General features: G+C 34.5%; 1 protein-coding gene across 1 annotated transcript in view; it reads right to left on the bottom strand.

The window, feature by feature from the left end:
• Window positions 1-12668, bottom strand: part of LOC106069248 (sodium-coupled monocarboxylate transporter 1-like) — a 37998-nt gene extending 25330 nt beyond the window's left edge. The window contains exons 1-6 of the mRNA XM_056017463.1: window positions 12505-12668; window positions 7257-7764; window positions 6342-6457; window positions 3934-4041; window positions 2813-2881; window positions 388-439 (exon numbers count right to left, since the gene is read on the bottom strand). Coding sequence (XP_055873438.1) covers window positions 388-439; window positions 2813-2881; window positions 3934-4041; window positions 6342-6457; window positions 7257-7377 — 466 coding nt within the window. The 5' untranslated portion in view covers window positions 7378-7764; window positions 12505-12668. The remainder of the gene's footprint in view (window positions 1-387; window positions 440-2812; window positions 2882-3933; window positions 4042-6341; window positions 6458-7256; window positions 7765-12504) is intronic.
• Between the last annotated feature and the right edge of the window lie 5617 nt (window positions 12669-18285).

Here is an 18285-nt window from a genome sequence, read left to right as displayed (position 1 = left end):
GGAAGTTGAAGAGAAAGAGAAAGAGACAGAGACTGAAATAGGTTATAGAGTTTGAATAACTTAGACGACCAAATAGAGAAAGAAAAAAAGAGGGAGAAAGAGACAAAAAGAAAGAAAGAAAGAAAAAGAGAGAGCGCCAAAGAGAGAAAAAAAGAAAGAGAGCGAGAAAAAGAAAAAAGAAAGACACAGAATGAGAGACAATAAGAGAGAGAAAGACAGAGACAAATAGAGACAGACAGACAGACAGAAAGAGAAAATGACACAGAAAGAAAGATATACAGAGACAGAGAAAGAAAGAAAGAGAAAGACGGAAAGAGAGAGAAAAAGAAAGAGAGTGTGTCAGAAAGAAATAGAAAGACATAAAAAGAGAGAGAGAACTATAAATACCTGCTTCAAACGCAGTTGCTGGAGCAAACGAAGCCAGACCCATGTATATTATCTATAAGAAAAAGAAACATTCAGAAATTCAACCTAAACTTTATGATCGAAACTAGATCGATATACACATTGCCTCAGTGTCAAGTATCGCATTTGCTATTTGAATGATATTATCCTTTCATAAAATATTTTTGTTTAGGGTCTTCTAAAACATGTGTTAACTTTATAAAAACAAGCTGAATTTTTTTTTCTAAAGAAATCTTTTTAAAAACAATGCTATCTAACTGAAAGAGCCGCCAAACCACTGCAATACATCTCAATACTGCAGCAACAAGCTCCCTGTTTCTATGTAGAACAAATTTAATTAATTAACACTCATTAATTTACTAATCGTTTAAAGTTTGTATTGATCCATGTATTTTCATCGACCATAAATAATTATGCAAATTATCAACTTGATCTGAGAATGGAAAATTGGAAGAAACATGTACACAAGGCAATACGTAGCATTTCTGTTTTCAATACCAAACAAACCAATTAACAATAATTAAACTGTTGAATTTCTTTTTTGCTTAGTTCATAACTTCATAAGTGCAATATATAGTTACATAAAGTTTCAAATTGATACAGGAATGGGTATGGGGAAAATCCAGTGTACAAAAATTGGACCAGATAGACCAGATAGAATAGATAGACCAGATAGAATAGATAGACCAGATAGAATAGATAGACCAGATAGAATAGATAGACCAGATAGACCAGACAGACCAGACAGACCAGATAGACAGTAAGTTGATATTAGCTTTGTTAAAAAAAATAAAAAACGAGACTACATTGGTGACCCCACAATGACCTGGAGTGCGGTATGTAAGAAAATATCAGCAGACGATTTGGGCGTTGACTGGCCCGATGGTGAAAAAAGAACATCGGAAAACTCTGAAGAATGTTTACCTCTGACTTTCGGCGCGTGAGAAACTAATCGGCCGATTACCCGGACACAAGGGACAAAGTAACAGCTACAAAAGTATGACATTACTTCAATCAGGTAAATTTGGTTGTCTAATGTCAAGTTTAAGTTCATGGCGCTTTTTTTTTCTCTCTAGAATTCCCTTTTCTGACTTTTCATCGGTTCAAAAACCCAAGCAAGAAAAATATTGTAAAAATACTTTTAAAAATTTCAAAAAGGCATGTATAAGGAAAAGAACTGTACATTTACAGCTATTGCTCTTAATACTGTAAGAAGAAATAAAAATACATTGTTAATGTGAAATTCCAATTTTTCCAAATGCTTTATTATATATATATAATTACTATTTTAACATTTAACATATCCGGCCCGCAATGTGGTTTTATCGGCCCACCGGAACGTCTGCACATAGTGTAGAAAATCCCCCCCCCCCTTTTTTTTATCTTTACCTACATTAGGACCATGACTTTTTCTGTGATGGATTGTACCATGCCATTTAAAATGTGTAGGTTTATGAAATAAGAGAACCCAAGAAACTACAATTGGACCCTGACTTTAGTATCCTACAAGGTAAAAATAAATATTTTTGTGGAACGTGATAATCAGCCAACATATTTGTTTTGTAAATTGTGGCTGTTTAAAAAAACAAACAAACATATAGACGGCTTTATACAACAAAATGACGACATTCTTGGCTTGAGCTGCGAATAAAAGATAGTCAAACTACGTCTAGACATTGGAGGATCGATGGGAATATTTACAAACAAGAAACAAGAAGTAATTGGCTGGTCAAACTAGCTACAGTAATGCTCAAATTTAAAGAGAGAAATAAAACTAGTTTCCGACGCGTAAAAAAAAGATGAACTTCCTATATCCTATTAATTAATGTAATTATAAGATCCCCAAGTTTCTAATAAAATTGTTTCATGTCAATTTAATTTCGTTTTTGTACATTTTTGGTCATGTGGCCCGCGACATGAGTGTCGGAAAAAAAATGGCCTGCAGGTCAAATTTGGTTAAACATCACTGTCTTAATACAATCATTATCTGATTATAACCAGAGTTTCACCGTGTCTTGGTTACAGAAAAAAAAATATTTCCTGAGAACTACCGAAAAAGGTTGGACTATGTACACCTATAATCTTTTTATACATAAGATTTTGTAAAATATCTCTTTTGTATTATTACTAATATAAAATAATATGGTGACTGTTTTTAAATAAAATCTATCTTTAAAAAAAAGCCCAATAAAGAGGTATGAAGCTCCAAAAAAAAAAGAGGGAAAGAAACCTCCAAAAAGAGGCAAGAAAAAGAAAAGAGGCCTAAGGCCCAAGGATTCCAAGGATGAAAAATCTAAAAATGAATAGTTCAAATGTTGAGATTTCTTTAAGAACAAAATAAATTAAAAGACCATAGACGTAAAGTAATACAGATAGATCTCAAATGATAATGAATTGAAAGACTCACCTGTGTGAGGACCATGAGGAAAGTTCCAACAAGTCTGGCGCTCTTGGAGTTAAAACGTACTTCTAGGTACTGAGAGAGTAGACCAAACATTTCAACTAAGATCATACCCATACATATATAGGAAAAAAGTCCATGTAGATATATCAAAAAAAGTCCATGTTAATATATATATAAAAAGTTCATGTTGGTACATATAAAAAAGTCCATGTACATATATCAAAAAAAGTCCATGTTAATATATAAAAAAAAGTCCATGTAGATAAATAAAAAAAGTCCATGTTAATATAAATAAAAAAAAGTCCATGTTGGTACATATAAAAAAGTCCATGTACATATATCAAAAAAAGTCCATGTTAATATATAAAAAAAAGTCCATGTAGATAAATAAAAAAAGTCCATGTTGGTACATATAAAAAAGTCCATGTTGGTACATATAAAAAAGTCCATGTTGGTACATATAAAAAAGTCCATGTTGGTACATATAAAAAAGTCCATGTTGGTACATATAAAAAAGTCCATGTTGGTACATATAAAAAAGTCCATGGTGGTACATATAAAAAAGTCCATGTTGGTACATATAAAAAAGTCCATGTTGGTACATATAAAAAAGTCCATGTTCATACATATGAACAAAAAGTCCACGTTGATACATCCAAAAGAATAATATTTTAACTATAATCTGATCTATTTATAACATTAATGTTTTGTTTAATTTTAATATTCCTTCAGAATTGAAGATTACATCCTAACCCAAACATCCGGCAGGGCCACTGGCAGGGTTTGAACCCGAGACCATCTAGAATGTAATCAGAACGATATATATATATATATATATATTTATTATATAGTCATCCCGAACTGCAAGATTGTATTAATCCTTCTCTAAATAGCATTGCTTTAGATTCTTTTGAGTAAAGTATATGTTTAAATGCACCCTTCTTTTATAAGCACTGAAACATTGTTTCTAAGCAATAATCTACTTAGTTATAAGTAGCCATATTTTAATTAACAATACAAGATAATTTGTCTAAAACACAATTTGAGCGTGGAAGCCTTAAAATTAGACTAGACTTATTATGAGAGAAGCTAGATCTGAAGTGAGCACATTGAAAAAGACTTACTTCAAAAACACTGGTAAGTTTCAAGGGGAATAACAGCGGCACAAACAGCAGTGATGCTCCTGTGATGCCAATGACCATTCCAATTAGAGTAATATAAAATTCTGTCCCCTGTGGAAGTTTCCAATAGGAAAATGCATGTAAGCGCAGACAACTCAGTAGAAGCTTGCATTTATCTACCGAGATAAACTGAATTTCCATTGGATCAATAATAATTATCTTATCTTATCTTAAATGTGATAGGTCGAGACCTTGGGACAGGTAAAGCTTTAATAATGGTAATGGCTGTTCCATGTGCATTATAAAGGAATAGCAATGTGAGAAATGAATGAAAAATATCGTATGTTGAATACCAATGTGGAATATACCTCTAGGATTGTTATGGTGTGTGTGTGTGTGTGTGTTTCTATGGTGATGGTTGGAAGTGGTTAGTTATGTATTGTCAATGATGCAAGGTAAGGGGCACTCTCGTCAGCGTTCTTAGTCAGGACAGACGACCCCAAACGTGAGACTGAAAAGACGAGTTATCTATACTATAAAGTTGACAGTAAGGCGTATGTATGTATTTATGTATGTATGTATGTATGTATGTATGTATGTATGTATGTATGTATGTTTGTATGTTTGTATGTTTGTATGTATGTATGTATGTCCCAGTATAGAAATCTAAACCGTTTGACCGATCTTGATAAAACTTGGCAGAAATGTTCCTTGGGTAGTAACTTAGACCGTAGCGTATGTATTGTAGCCCTAAAACAAACTTAAGACCCTCAAAAAAAAAGTTGCCCAACTCTATAAAAGTATTGTAACTTATAAATCTAGGCCATGTTTACATGCTGTGTCTAAATGATGAGACAAGACCGAGAGGTCACGCATGCGCAGAGATGAAAATTTCTAGACCTAAATTAGCTCTCATTCAAGAAAACATAATTTTGTTATTTACACATGAACATACAAATGCGTGTCTATTCATTTCATTATTTGATGCACATTAACCTTCAAATTTGAGTTTACTAAACATTTTTTACATAAAATCGTTCGCTCTAAATGTAACTAGCTGGTCTTGACATACTTTTCCGTAAGTCGCGGCACCATTATGTTTTTAAGTCTCTTAGGAAAAAATGAGCTATTTTACTTTGTTACAAGGTGCACGTTTTACCCTATAAAGTATACTTTTTTTATCACTTGATGCTTCATACTAAAGCCATAGTGAATATATTAATTGCAATATTAAATCTCAGAACGTAACCATTTTAGAAGTTACACTGCAAAGACTTTCTTCCAAGCCTATAATAGCCTAAATAGTTTTACGCAAAAGATACAATGTTTAGCGTCCATCGTTCATTTTCGTAACTACAAAAATATTCCCAAAAGGACTTCAGGTATATATCCTTCCTTAACTAATTATTTATCCGAGCGAGGCTCGGTCACCTGGTACTTATTACTTAAGTCTACCATATTTAATTTGTTTCATTATAAGTTGGTGTGCACTATATTCTAATAAAAGTCATATTTAGTATTGTTCATGCAGAAGTTATTCAAGGTTTTTTTTAAGTTTTACAAGCTCATAAAATATAATAGTTTAGTTGTCTACCAGAAGTTTGGTGATACTGGTCAACGACCCTTAACACTAAGGATATCTATTTGGAGATATTATTGCGGAATGTGAACCTTGGATATCAATGCAGGATATCGATATTAATGTCGGATATTATTGTGACACACTACTACGAGATACTTATGTGGGCGATCGATTGTTAATGTAGGATATAACAGTATCTTTGTTGTATATTACTGTGGAATACTTCTATGAAGTATCAATTTCATATATCAATCTGTGATATCACTGTCACGCCTGGTTTTTATTAAATCTGGACTCTCCGATTAGGGTCAAGATGTCATACCGAGTCCTAAAGAATGCACCACGAATGATGTCATAGATCGTGACAGGTTAATACATATTGTCAAATTAAATGTGACATGCTAATTTGAAAACATAATAGCCATTTTGCTCTGTTCGTCTTGTTCTCACATGTCCCCTTGACCGTCTGACGTAATTGTACAGGTGGCCACGAGATAAAGCACGTAGAAGAGTCCAATGTTTTTTGGAGTTGGAAACTAAAATTGTCAGGTGTATAGAGGAAAATTGATGATCTGACACTTTATAGATATTGGTTTATAAATTGGAGATATTCATGTTAAGATAAACAATATCAAGGACGCTAAATCAAAGGAAAATTTAAAATACACAAAACAAATTATGATAAAAAATTTATACATATAAATTTCTCACCCCCCAAAAAAAAAAATCATTAAGGTTTATTAATACAAGTTACCAATATTAGTAAGTTACATTCCAACCTAAGACCACGTTATTTTACTACTTTGTTAAAATGAAATAAAACAGTTACCTGCGTGTACATTTCTGCAGGATTTCCAAGAATCAATATGGCGGACATGAAGGACACCAGGATTGAAATGGCCACAGGTAGGATAGACATATTTCTGTTGGCCATAAGATACTCACCTGAGATCAAACGGAAAAAAATATCATTTGTACCTATGATGTATTGTGATATTAGAGGGTGATCTGGTGGCTACTTGGTAATACAAATCAAGGGTCTCTGACTCTCATCAGCCAATGAAGGCTGCACTATTTCAATTGTGTATTGCAATCTTTGTTTCATTTTAAGTTATCGAGCAGGTCAGAACTACTACACGACTAGGTACTGAACTATATCCAATTACAAAGAAGTCTTATCAGCGTGGTCAGTCAAATATCAATTTCGTTTCAGTAATTAGTTTAAGATTAAGCGACTATGGAAGTTATCTAAAATAACAACATGCCCTGTTGTTATATCAACCGAGTAGATAATGAAAACTGACCTCGCAGACACATATAAGGCCCTAAACATCCCTAAGAAGATTCTCGTTGCCTTTCAGAGTGCGGTACTGATGGAGACCTGCCACATCATGAGAAATGTCCTCAATTGACATTGTTAAAGGAGTCACAATACATTTCGCAAGTGAGATAGATTAATCCTATGGTGCTAAAATAAATCGAACGTAATTTGTTAAAAGCTTAAACCATAGACATTTACGTTTGAGAGATCTCTGTAAGGTAGTTAATCTTGTTAGTTTGCATATGCTAGACGTCAATAGAGTTACACAATTACCAAAGAATAAGCGACATTAGCTGCACCAGTTTGAAGCAAATTAAAGACATTTATTGATTTTTAAGGGACATAACTGCATTTTCAGCAAAGGAACAGAAGTTAATGTAAGAGTTATTATAACTTCTACAATAAAAGAATAAAATGACCCACCTTGGGTTTTCTGTCGGCCGCCTCTGAGAGCGAACCAGATTCCGATGCCCATGGAAATGACCAACATGGCTGCAAAGACAACATAATCCCAAACGACGAAAGCGTTTTGTACAGATAGCATGTTTTTTAATAGTCCTGAGTCCAATGTACCACTGGATCTATCTTATAGAAACGAGCAAGAGAATTCTGTTGACAAATAATGTCTTGCTCTTTAATCGTGAACAATGAATAACATACACTTTCTCTTGTCTTATAACTTTTGTCTTCACAATTTTACGTTAGTTATTGCCAGCCCAATGTACACATACTTTGCTTCAAAAGAAACTAACAAACATTATGTAGTCAAAAGCTATCTTCCTCTTGACAGTTTTTTAGAGTCTGTATCCAGGCCACTCACACCTAAAGTATGTCAGCGACTTGCTTGCGGAATGTGTAGTATTATAATATATCCTTTTCATAAAATTATTGGAATGATAGTACTCCCTCTTCATCTAAAGTCATTCACAGTCTGAAAAAGTGGACAGAAAAAACTGACGATCAATTTAGAAACATCAACATTTCGAAAGCTAAATTCAGAAGTCATATATTAATGATATATTAACACAAATTGGCTGTAGGTTATAAACATAAATTAAGGTGCTCATTATAAAATTACTTGTGTTTGATAAGAAGAGAAAAAAAAAGAAGATACTTCAACCATCTCTCTTGTTATAAGTGCCACGGAACAATACTCAAGATAGGTACAAATAGAAATATGAAATTCTATACCAGGATGGTCTAATTATCAAAACACACACTTCGTCTTAAGAAGCGAATTAAAAACCGGGTCAACAATGTTTCCGACTTATTTCAACACCTAAGGATGAAGATAAGAGAAAAAGATAAGAGAACATTGTCCTTTTTACAGCATAGTTTAAATGTATTGGACTTTTAGAATTTTGTTTACTTTGAGTTGAAGCTACGTTTATCTAAAGCGTTGTTGACGCTTCTATTGTGTACCTGCTTTTCCACTTATAAAATTTTATAAAAAAATATCCCCTTTCAGACCTTGCGTTTTATTGGACAGGTGATGTAAAGCTCATTTGTTTTTTTCGGCCAGAGGTTAACGAGGGTTTCATGTGGCCAGCACACAATACCAAACGGCTCTGTTCTCTCAAACCTAAATTGACGTACCCATTAGAGCTGGATGGGCTCACTCAAAATTAAGAATCTCTAATCTCATCAAGATTTCAGCCCGTGACCATTCGATTCAGAAGCTATGCCTCTACCACTCAGCCAGCACACCCCTTTTGATACTTTTACTCGAAATTTTACAGCTCGTTGTCCAAGCTTCTATTTCTACGGTAGACGGTTAACGTGGATGCCAAGACCATTAAGAAACACTCAACCATTGCAGGTAAGCTTTAGAATTAGGCAGAATAAGGAGGTCATTAACAACAAAAATATCAAATTCCCGGGAATCAATCCTGTGATATTTTTAAAGACAGATTAACCTATTTACAAGACGAATATATTTAAATTTTAAAGATGCATACGTCAGGTTAATCAAACCAGTTTCAGTGTGTAAAGTTAATACAAGTTGTTATCTTTGTTATTATTTAGGTCTATGAAGTTTAGCATAAGTTTATGTCTACACGTATTCATGCCCCTCTATTAGCTCACGTGGGTTAAACTTTAACATGCAAATTACTAATAACATCCTATTTCATCCAAACATTGTGCTCCTTTCCTCTCCCTCCCTCCCCCCCCCTCCTTTCCTGTTTTCTATTATTTACACTCGCCAAACGCAAACAATCGATGCCCCTCCTACCCCCTGCATTCCTTTCCAAACCCTTTTCATAACGGCCTTCACCTTAGGTTGTTGACGGACCTTCAAAGAAGAGCTGTTGCACTCCGAGAGTTAATGAAACAGAAACCGGAACTTGTCGAAGCTAAAGCCGGAAGCCAAAACATGTTTGGCTCTGGAAGATTTATTTTGGAACTCGCTTTTGTTTATGGCTTCTTTTGGTCGAGCATTTCGTTTCGTTTTTATTTCCTTGTATAATTTCCCGTTTGTTGTCACAATGTTACAAAACGTACATCTACAATAACGTTGTGCCTAAAAGCTTTACACAGCAACATCCTCCATAATTAATGTAGTATATCGTTGACACTATCACATAGAGCAGTAGTTCTCAACCTTTTAAGCTCGGCGACACCTTTTTACAATCCCCCACTCTGCCGCGACACCCCCCCCCCGACACACACATACAGCAACAGAAGAGTAGACAATAGCAATCCATATTTTCGATGGTCTTAAGCGACCCCTGGCAAATAGTCAATCGACCCCCAAGGTTGTCGCGACCCACAGGTTGAGAACCCCTGACCTAGAGCAATTTAATAACCTATTGAACACTTGGGGCAACACATAAGATATGCTGACCGTTTTTCTCTATTCCTCTCTGACTTTAGCCTTGGACAGAATTTCTTTTCATTACAGGCATTGTTCATTCTTTTATGTTATCTTCCTTCATTTTCTCTGTCTGCCTCTTCCTCTTCTTCCTGTTACTGTTCCCTGAAATAAGGTCTTTGCTTATTCTGAGTAACTTGTGGTATAACCATAGAGATGTTTTAAAAATACTATTTAGCAGGTCATCCAGGATAATAACATCTCATTTTAATTCCAAACATATCTCTATCTATCTATCTATCTATCTATCTATCTATCTATCTATCTATCTATCTATCTATCTATCTATCTATCTATCTATCTATCTATCTATCTATCTATCTATCTATCTGTCTGTCTGTCTGTCTGTCTGTCTATCTATCTATCTATCTATCTATCTATCTATCTATCTATCTATCTATCTATCTATCTATCTATCTATCTATCTATCTATCTATCTATCTATCTATCTGTCTGTCTGTCTGTCTGTCTGTCTATCTGTCTGTCTGTCTGTCTGTCTGTCTATCTATCTATTTCTCTCTCTCTCTCTCTCTCTCTCTGTATATATATATAATATATATATATTTAAGAAAACCCCAGCTCACTGAATGACAAATCACTAATTCTCTCAGTTGGATTAGACGAAAATTACCCGAAAGTATAACATTAACTAACTTAGGCCTATCGGTCTTATTTTTTTTTACCTTTTGTTTTGAATACGTTTCCATGAGCTGAAAGGAAATAGTATTAATATATAAATAATAAAATATTCAGAAAGACACAAAGATGAAGGCACATTCCTCGTCCCATATGCTAGGACAAATTTGTACAAATAATCCTTCTTCCCTAGTGCTATTAGAGCATGGAATGGGTTGCCTGAGCTAGCCAGGAAAACCAGTGACTTGGCAGAATTTATGTCATTGGTTAACATGCATGACTAAATGCATGACGCGTAGGACGTAATCATCTTCTATTTTTTTTAAAGTAACGTCTGTATTTTTAAGATAAGAAAGAGCACATAGTGAAACGTTCTTCCTAATCTTTTCATGTACTGAATAACAGACTTTAGTACCTAGTTTACCATCGCAGATATTTTTAAAAACATTTTAAATCATATTTTGTATGTACCGAGTTATAAGGGCCACTGATGTTTAAATTAAACAAAGGAAAAAAACAAACATTTTAAAAGAATTGTAATTTTTAGCGCCATGCGCAATAACTCCTAACCACTTTTTGATTTTCGGCTGTCCCGTCACCGTTCTACCCGTCTTCGTGTCTCTAAAGTTTTGATGTTAGTGAAAAATCAATTAAAAGCAACGGAAGTGAATTTTTTTTTAAAGTCTATACTCACAACATGTTGGGACGCGTTAGCAGTTTATTGATTATGGTCAACGCAAAAGAATCAAATTTGATCGATGGCTGTTTACACTGCAGTGATACCTGCACGAAAGGGTCTGGTACATGCCTATATAACTGCAGTGATACCTGCTCGTAAGTGTCTGGTACATGCCTATATAAAAGTTGTACTTACAATCTCTGTCTGGTACATGCCTATATAAAAGTTGTACTTACAATCTCTGTCTGGTACATGCCTATATAAAAGTTGTACTTACAATCTCTGTCTGGTACATGCCTATATAAAAGTTGTACTTACAATCTCTGTCTGGTACATGCCTAAATAAAAGTTGTACTTACAATCTCTGTCTGGTACATGCCTATATAAAAGTTGTACTTACAATCTCTGTCTGGTACATGCCTATATAAAAGTTGTACTTACAATCTCTGACTGGAGGATGCCATCTCCCGTCGCCTCAGCGGGGTGACTCCGGTGAAAACGTCCGCCCGGGGGAGCGAAAAGACTAAGAACGAGAGCGAACATAGCTCCCAGGAGGCTACCAGATGAGCTCGAGCGAGCGTACTTGCACGTGGTGAGCATGGAAGAGAGGCTCTCAAACCCTGGCCGATTCGTCGCACCGTTCTCCAGTGGGGACCATACGGGCGGTTATAGTTTCTCAATTGAACGTGATGTTACAGCATAGGAATAGGAAGTGCCTACTCGTGGGCTCGGTATCCGGCCTGGTATGAGAAGATGGCATGAAGGGACCGTTACCCTTGACAGAAGGGTCGGTGAAGAGTCAATCCATCCAAGGATTAAAATCCTTTCTAGGGTCAAAGGCTTATAAAAGGGATTTATCATAATCCTTTTAGGACATCTTGACGAGGTCAGATTCAGATATTGAATTTCTTTGTTTTTTTTTTAGCTCATTTTGGTAAGAGCTAATAATGTCATATGTTTAATACAATATATCTCATTAAATGTTTTTTTTCTTCTTTAAATTTCTTTACAATTATTTAAAAAGTGATATCTGGGTTCTTTATTACCATAATTGTTTTTTTTTAAAGCATTTCCAAAAAATAAAAAAAAAGCATACGACCTGAATTAAAACTCGTGGTTCACGCCTCCTCTCCAACGTGATAACCACTTTGCTAGTTAGACTTACCACTAGATAAGATTGTATAGTTATAAACTATTTATTACAATTAAGAGCGGAAACCTATAAAGGGGACTAACTTAGCTTATACCGCAACCTCAATCAAGTAACATTTCTTTCCCTTGTTCAAGATATTGAACAAAATAATTAATTACGAACTGGTTCAATATTTTTTAATTCTCGTGTTGTCAAGTAAAAGAAAGAATTTTGCGAAATTTCATCTTGATCCGAGATTATGTGTGGAAGAAATAACGTGTACAATCTTTTTACATGACAGACAGACAGACAGGGTGAGCTGATATAGGCTTTCAAAAATAATACATTTTACCTTGTCTATTGTTCTGTGTGTAAAGGTGATCCTAGAAGAATACACATCTTAGAATGTTAATTAAATTCTGAACTTCTATAATGAAAAATAAAAAGTGCATATAGATTGAGACTAAGTTCTGTGATATGTCTTGTTAGACAATGTATTTCCTAGTGACCTGTGTAACTCTTCTGTTCATTGTACCTCTAATGCAGTGGTTCCCAAACTTTTTTGTCTCATACACCCCTTGCCATGTTTTCTGGTTTTCGGTAGACCCCTTGCTTAGCTTATATAATTTCATTTTTGCAAATTCATCAACTCCATTTTCTAAAACTAATTTCTAACTGTAGTGAGTGGAAGAGTGAAAAAGTAATATAAAGCTTCATTTAAAGTTACAGAGATGTATCTTTTATTTTATTCATAAAATACAAAGTTAAACCAATTAAAATAACAATTAATATTAATTTCTGGAAATGTTTTTTTTTTTGCATGTTTTTTATTCATTGCTATGGATTTATTATGTTTCATATGGGAAATGGTTCTATGATGCAGTAGTCATTGAACATTATATATTAATTAATCAATTAATGCCTTTTGTATCATTGTAAAAGTTTTCACAAAGCGCAGTTTCTCGTGTATTTCTTGATCTTTCACGTTTGTCTCAAATATCGGGTACGCAGAACTGTTTTCACTAACAGGAGAAGGGGCGAAGGCGAGTAACTGTTGATCTCAAACTGTATGTATGTCGTTTGCAAAAAATTACATTAGAAGCGTTTAATTTGATAACTAATGTCACCGATGTGTCCTTGAACTGTATTGTTGCTTAAAGAAATACTGATGTAGGTTTTTGTACAACAGTTTTTAAAACTACAGCGGCTGATAAAATCAATGTTTTACCTATAGTGTTTTCCGTATTTTTTTCTATAAGTAAAGAGATATTGTAAGACACTCACAAACCATCATCTCTATATGATGTGAAAGAGAGATTTTGTGGGTCTATTTTAAACTTTATCTTTGAGTGTTTGAGCGTTTTAAAAATCTTTATCTGTTTTGTCAGGGTGGCTTTGTCTCAGATGATCCTCCAGCGTAATTAGTTCATAGCGTCATAAAAAGTCACTAAGGCAACCGTTTGTTTGACTAGGAAAGAATGAATCCCAATTTTAAATAATCAATGCTGTACAGTCTACATCTTTTTGTTGAGCATTAGTTACAAGTAGACAAATTTAAGCTATTTAAAAAGTATTGAAATCAAATACATTAGTTTTTTCGTTTAAATATTTAAAGGATTAACTAAGGTACTAATCATATATTAGTTTAGGAAAGAATTACATTAATGGGATGTTAAAATTAAAGTCACGGCCTAATTAATTAAAATTTATTATCGTAGACTCCCCTGGACATCTCATAGAACCCAAATTTATTTGTTCACTTTTGTAGACCCCTTGGAAGTCTTCGTAGACCCCTAGGGGTCTATATAGACCATTTTGGGAATCACTGCTCTAATGAGTCTAGTCACTAGATGTCTGTGTCCTGCTATACATAAGGTCAAGAAAATGTACATTGTTGAAAGATTGATGCTTGCTGGCTCTTCGAGCATGTCGTTAGTGTGTGTGTTTATTCGTGCGCGCGTGTGTGTGTACTGTGTAGGATATGTGTGTTTGTATTTGTGTGTGTAAATATATGTGTGTGTTTGAGTGTGATCATGTGTCAGTGGTGCGAGCGCTCTCGTCACATTTAGCACATCTCAGGTAGAATGCGTGTCACAAGAAGACTTGTCACACATTGGAAGAAAAACAAGGCTACAAAGACAGTATACACAAACTGAAAATTGGCCTCCGAAGTGGTCCACCCAGCAGACCAAGGGATAGGTGAAAGTGAATGTGAAGTTTGATGTGAGCCTGACCTAACTGATGACTTATAATAAATATCTAGTTGATCTAATTGTTTTGTAAAGGGTCTATCTCTTATTCCTCAAAAAAACAAAAACATTTCAGTAAAAAAAGAACAAAAATATATTTTTGTTTCCCTTTGGTTTGTTTTATTATTGACACATATCCACCTCTGCTGTTCACGCGATAATATGAAAAAATACTTATTAATTGTTGTTTTAAATTATGTCCAACTTATATGCATACTAAATAGATGTTTTCTCTTAAAAAAATAGTAAACATTTTGTGCGTGTAGATATAGTACTTAGTATAACAGAACTTACATAACTTAACAATACAAATGTAAAAAAAAATTAGAAGATGGGACCTCGTAGCATCAATAGAACTGGGCCAAACAATCAGTAAGGCCGGCCCTAATAGTTGGACGTTCGATATAGTATGTATTATCTATACAGACGTTCTATTTGGTATGTATTATCTATACTATAAAGTAGAATGAAAGGCGTATGTATGTATGTATGTATGTATGTATGTATGTATGTATGTATGTGTCGAATAGAAATCAAAACCGTTTGACCAATCCTGATAAAACTTGGCATAAATGTTCCTTGGGTACTAACTTAGACCGTAGTGTATGTCTTGTAGTCCTATTACAAACTTAAGACCCTCCAAAAAAAAAGTTGACCAACTCTATGAAAGCATTATAACTTGTAATACTCACCACCTGTAAATGGTTTGCCTTTTTTTTGCAATTTCTAGTGGTGCTGCAAAGCACAAGCCTTACTTGTAGATTGCTTCTAACTTTGAGAAGATAATTCGCTTCTAACTTAAATACTTGAAACAACAAACTATACGTCAAAATCAAAGCACGTGGTTAAGACGCCTATTCGTCCTGCGTCGAAAGCGAATTAAAACCTACATAGAAACATCCGACGACGGCCGATAGCTTACGTCGGACTGAAAACAGTGACGAGGGGTGGGGTGTGGTGAAAAGCGAGTACACGTGGCTGAGAGATTGAATCAGTGCCTAATCCCCGTTAAACGATTGAGAACTATTGTTAAAAATGTTTCGATAAAATAAATAAATTATGGATACATGATACGCTAGACCATGAAATTATGATGGCCAGATTCTCTGCAACTTCTGGTTTAGCAGGAATCGTCCTAAAGTGGCTTGGATCCTACCTGACGGAACGCACTCAAAGTGTCGTTGTTAACGGGACAGAATCAACAAGCTTACTTTTGAAGTACGGAGTACCCCAAGGATCAGTTGTAGGCCCCAGTACTGTTTACTACGTATACATATCCACTCAGCGGTGTCATACGGCCAACCGGCATCTTATACCATTTCTTTGCCGATGACTCACAGTTATACGATTTCTCGTTACCCTCAGAGGTGTCGCATCTGGCAGCAAAAATCAGTGATACCGTTGGAAGGGTGAGCGATTGGATGGTTGAGAATAAGCTCAAGATGAACGAAGACAAGACAGAAATAATTAAGATTGGCATTCAGAACAACGTCTCAAAAGTTTAGAGCACAGATTCTCTTTTATCACGAACTGCCAGCTTCCTTTTGTCCATGAATCTTGGAGTTTTCTTTAGTTTGTGCTTGTGATGTTCTTACAGCGCTTTGAGGCTACATTTCGTTTGTTAACAGCGCTTTATGAATAAAATTATTATAATTATTATTATAGTTCACTGTCACTAGTTATCATTGATTTAGGTGGACTATTTATTTGGAATGCTTATAGCGGTGTACACCTATCTTCTTTTGTTACTTGTCATAAATCCCATAAATGAAATAAGGGATTTTGAAAGTAAATACAAAACATTAATCAATGTAAAAGCCAATTAAGTGATCTTTCTAAGATTTCAATCCTATTTGTTCTTTAGAAAATTGAGTTTATGAGCGAAATTTCAGCTCGATAGGTCTATCTGTGAAAATATATTGCGATATGTCAAGATAAACGATTCAAAATCTTTTTATTTTATTTTACTCTAACGCAATAGAGAGTAAATAATACAACTGAATAAAATATTCTATACTATGATCTTCATATTATCTTAATTGTAAATGACAAATCTAGCATATCTACCTTGTAAACTAAATAGCTTTATTAAAATCTTTAAAATAGACAAACTATTTTTTTTAATCAAAGGGGCATAATTGGTAACTGAGTTTAACTGGGTGTGTTCATATTGTCTCCCTTAGACTACATTCCGTTCTTGATGACATTTACAAATTATCATACGGTCAAAATGTAATCCACCAAAGGCAGAGAAAAATGTTTTGTGTTAATTACTTCCCTTGTTATTTAAATCGTGTTGTGGAGTAGGTTTACAATAAGGTCAAAGTTTCTTTGTAGATATAAATATGTTTAAATATTAACCCTAGCAAAATGACAGTACACTGCAACTGTGGCCTCTTTGTGGAGATTCTGAATTACTTATTAGAAAGTTTTTATTTACTAAAGTAGAGGTTACGTTTTCATGGATAATGACGGGGTATAAATTCTTTAGTCTTTCATTGACATCATCTTAATTCATTATCAACTCGAACCATTCTCTGAGTATGGTTGAAATTCGGGCTGAAGCTGAAATCTATTCAGTAACATTTTTCGGTACACTGGACCGTTAAAGCACCTTTTTATCGACTTCAACACACCGCTAGGACGTCCTCATAAAAAACAGCAACTGAAACTGGAGCGCCCAAGGAGAAGTCGTTAAGGTAGTTCTGGATTTATTTTCAAAAATCATAGAAACTCTAAAGACATTGACTAAAACAGATGAAAACTCTTCTACAAGGTCTGAAGCAGGCGAATTGTTATTTGCTATGCAGTTTTCATTTCTTCACCTACCTTGGGATTTTAGGCCCCTGTATTAACTGAATTAACGAACATGTAAGTCTACCTTCAAAATCAAGAGATTGTCAATTCGAGACAACGCACTTAAACGGAAAATATTTAAAACATTCTTAACTACTAGTCGGAAGAACATTGCTAAAGCCAGTGCTACCTTTACAGTACGCATGTGCTCAGATCTGGCGATCAGCGCAGAACCTCAAAGACTTGTGAGCCACAAGACGCCAGACGAAAAAGGTGAAGATTCTGTAGTAACATACAAGAAAGAGCCAAGGATGGAAATGTATTCTTCCTTGGACGGGATAGCTTAGGAAATAATCACCTGATATGAGCAATTCCATGACGTGGTAGGTTAATATGAATTTGTGTCACCATCTTAATTAAGTATTGAATCCTCAGATCTAAATCAATCACGATAGTGTTCCTAGCGACATTGGCAAAGAAACGAATTTCATCTGGCGCGAAAGAGACTTCAAGACTTTGTCTCAGTTTCTTTAAAAGCATTTGAACTTCTGAAACAAGGACAATGTTTGAGATCTTGAGTTTTAATAAAAACAAGATGTTGTCAGCTAGATGATTCAGTTCTAAATATTGTCTTTATTTTCATATTTCTGGCAGTTGTGGTAAGTATGGTTCTATGCGAGCAAAGTTTATTCAGACTCAAAGCTGATCATTAATTAATGGCAATCAACGATGAAAAAATGTGTGACTCACTAATTTGGGCAATTGTTGGGTTAAAATAGAATTCAATTTTACCAGCCAGAAAGCAGCTCAGATTTTTGTAGAATCTTGTTGTTAAATTAATTTATTTTTGTTTATTTATTTATTTAATTTTTTTAATAGGAAAAGGGGGTGATGGTATCACGGGGAGCTGCCGTACTGGGCATCATATACCCTAGCTACGCCACTGTTTCTTTGGAAAGGTGAAGATAAGTGTCTGGGTCGTCGCATTCGTATATGCTATAATTTGTGGTACAATTAGTACTAATATATTTTTTTTAATATAAGCTTTCATATTTTAAAATATACTGTCTTTCTGTGCTCTGTTTCAA

This window comes from Biomphalaria glabrata, chromosome 18 (assembly GCF_947242115.1).
Source record: "Biomphalaria glabrata chromosome 18, xgBioGlab47.1, whole genome shotgun sequence".
In the NCBI taxonomy this organism is placed as follows: Eukaryota; Metazoa; Mollusca; class Gastropoda; family Planorbidae; genus Biomphalaria; species Biomphalaria glabrata.
This window is presented reverse-complemented; position numbering and strand designations above follow the sequence as displayed.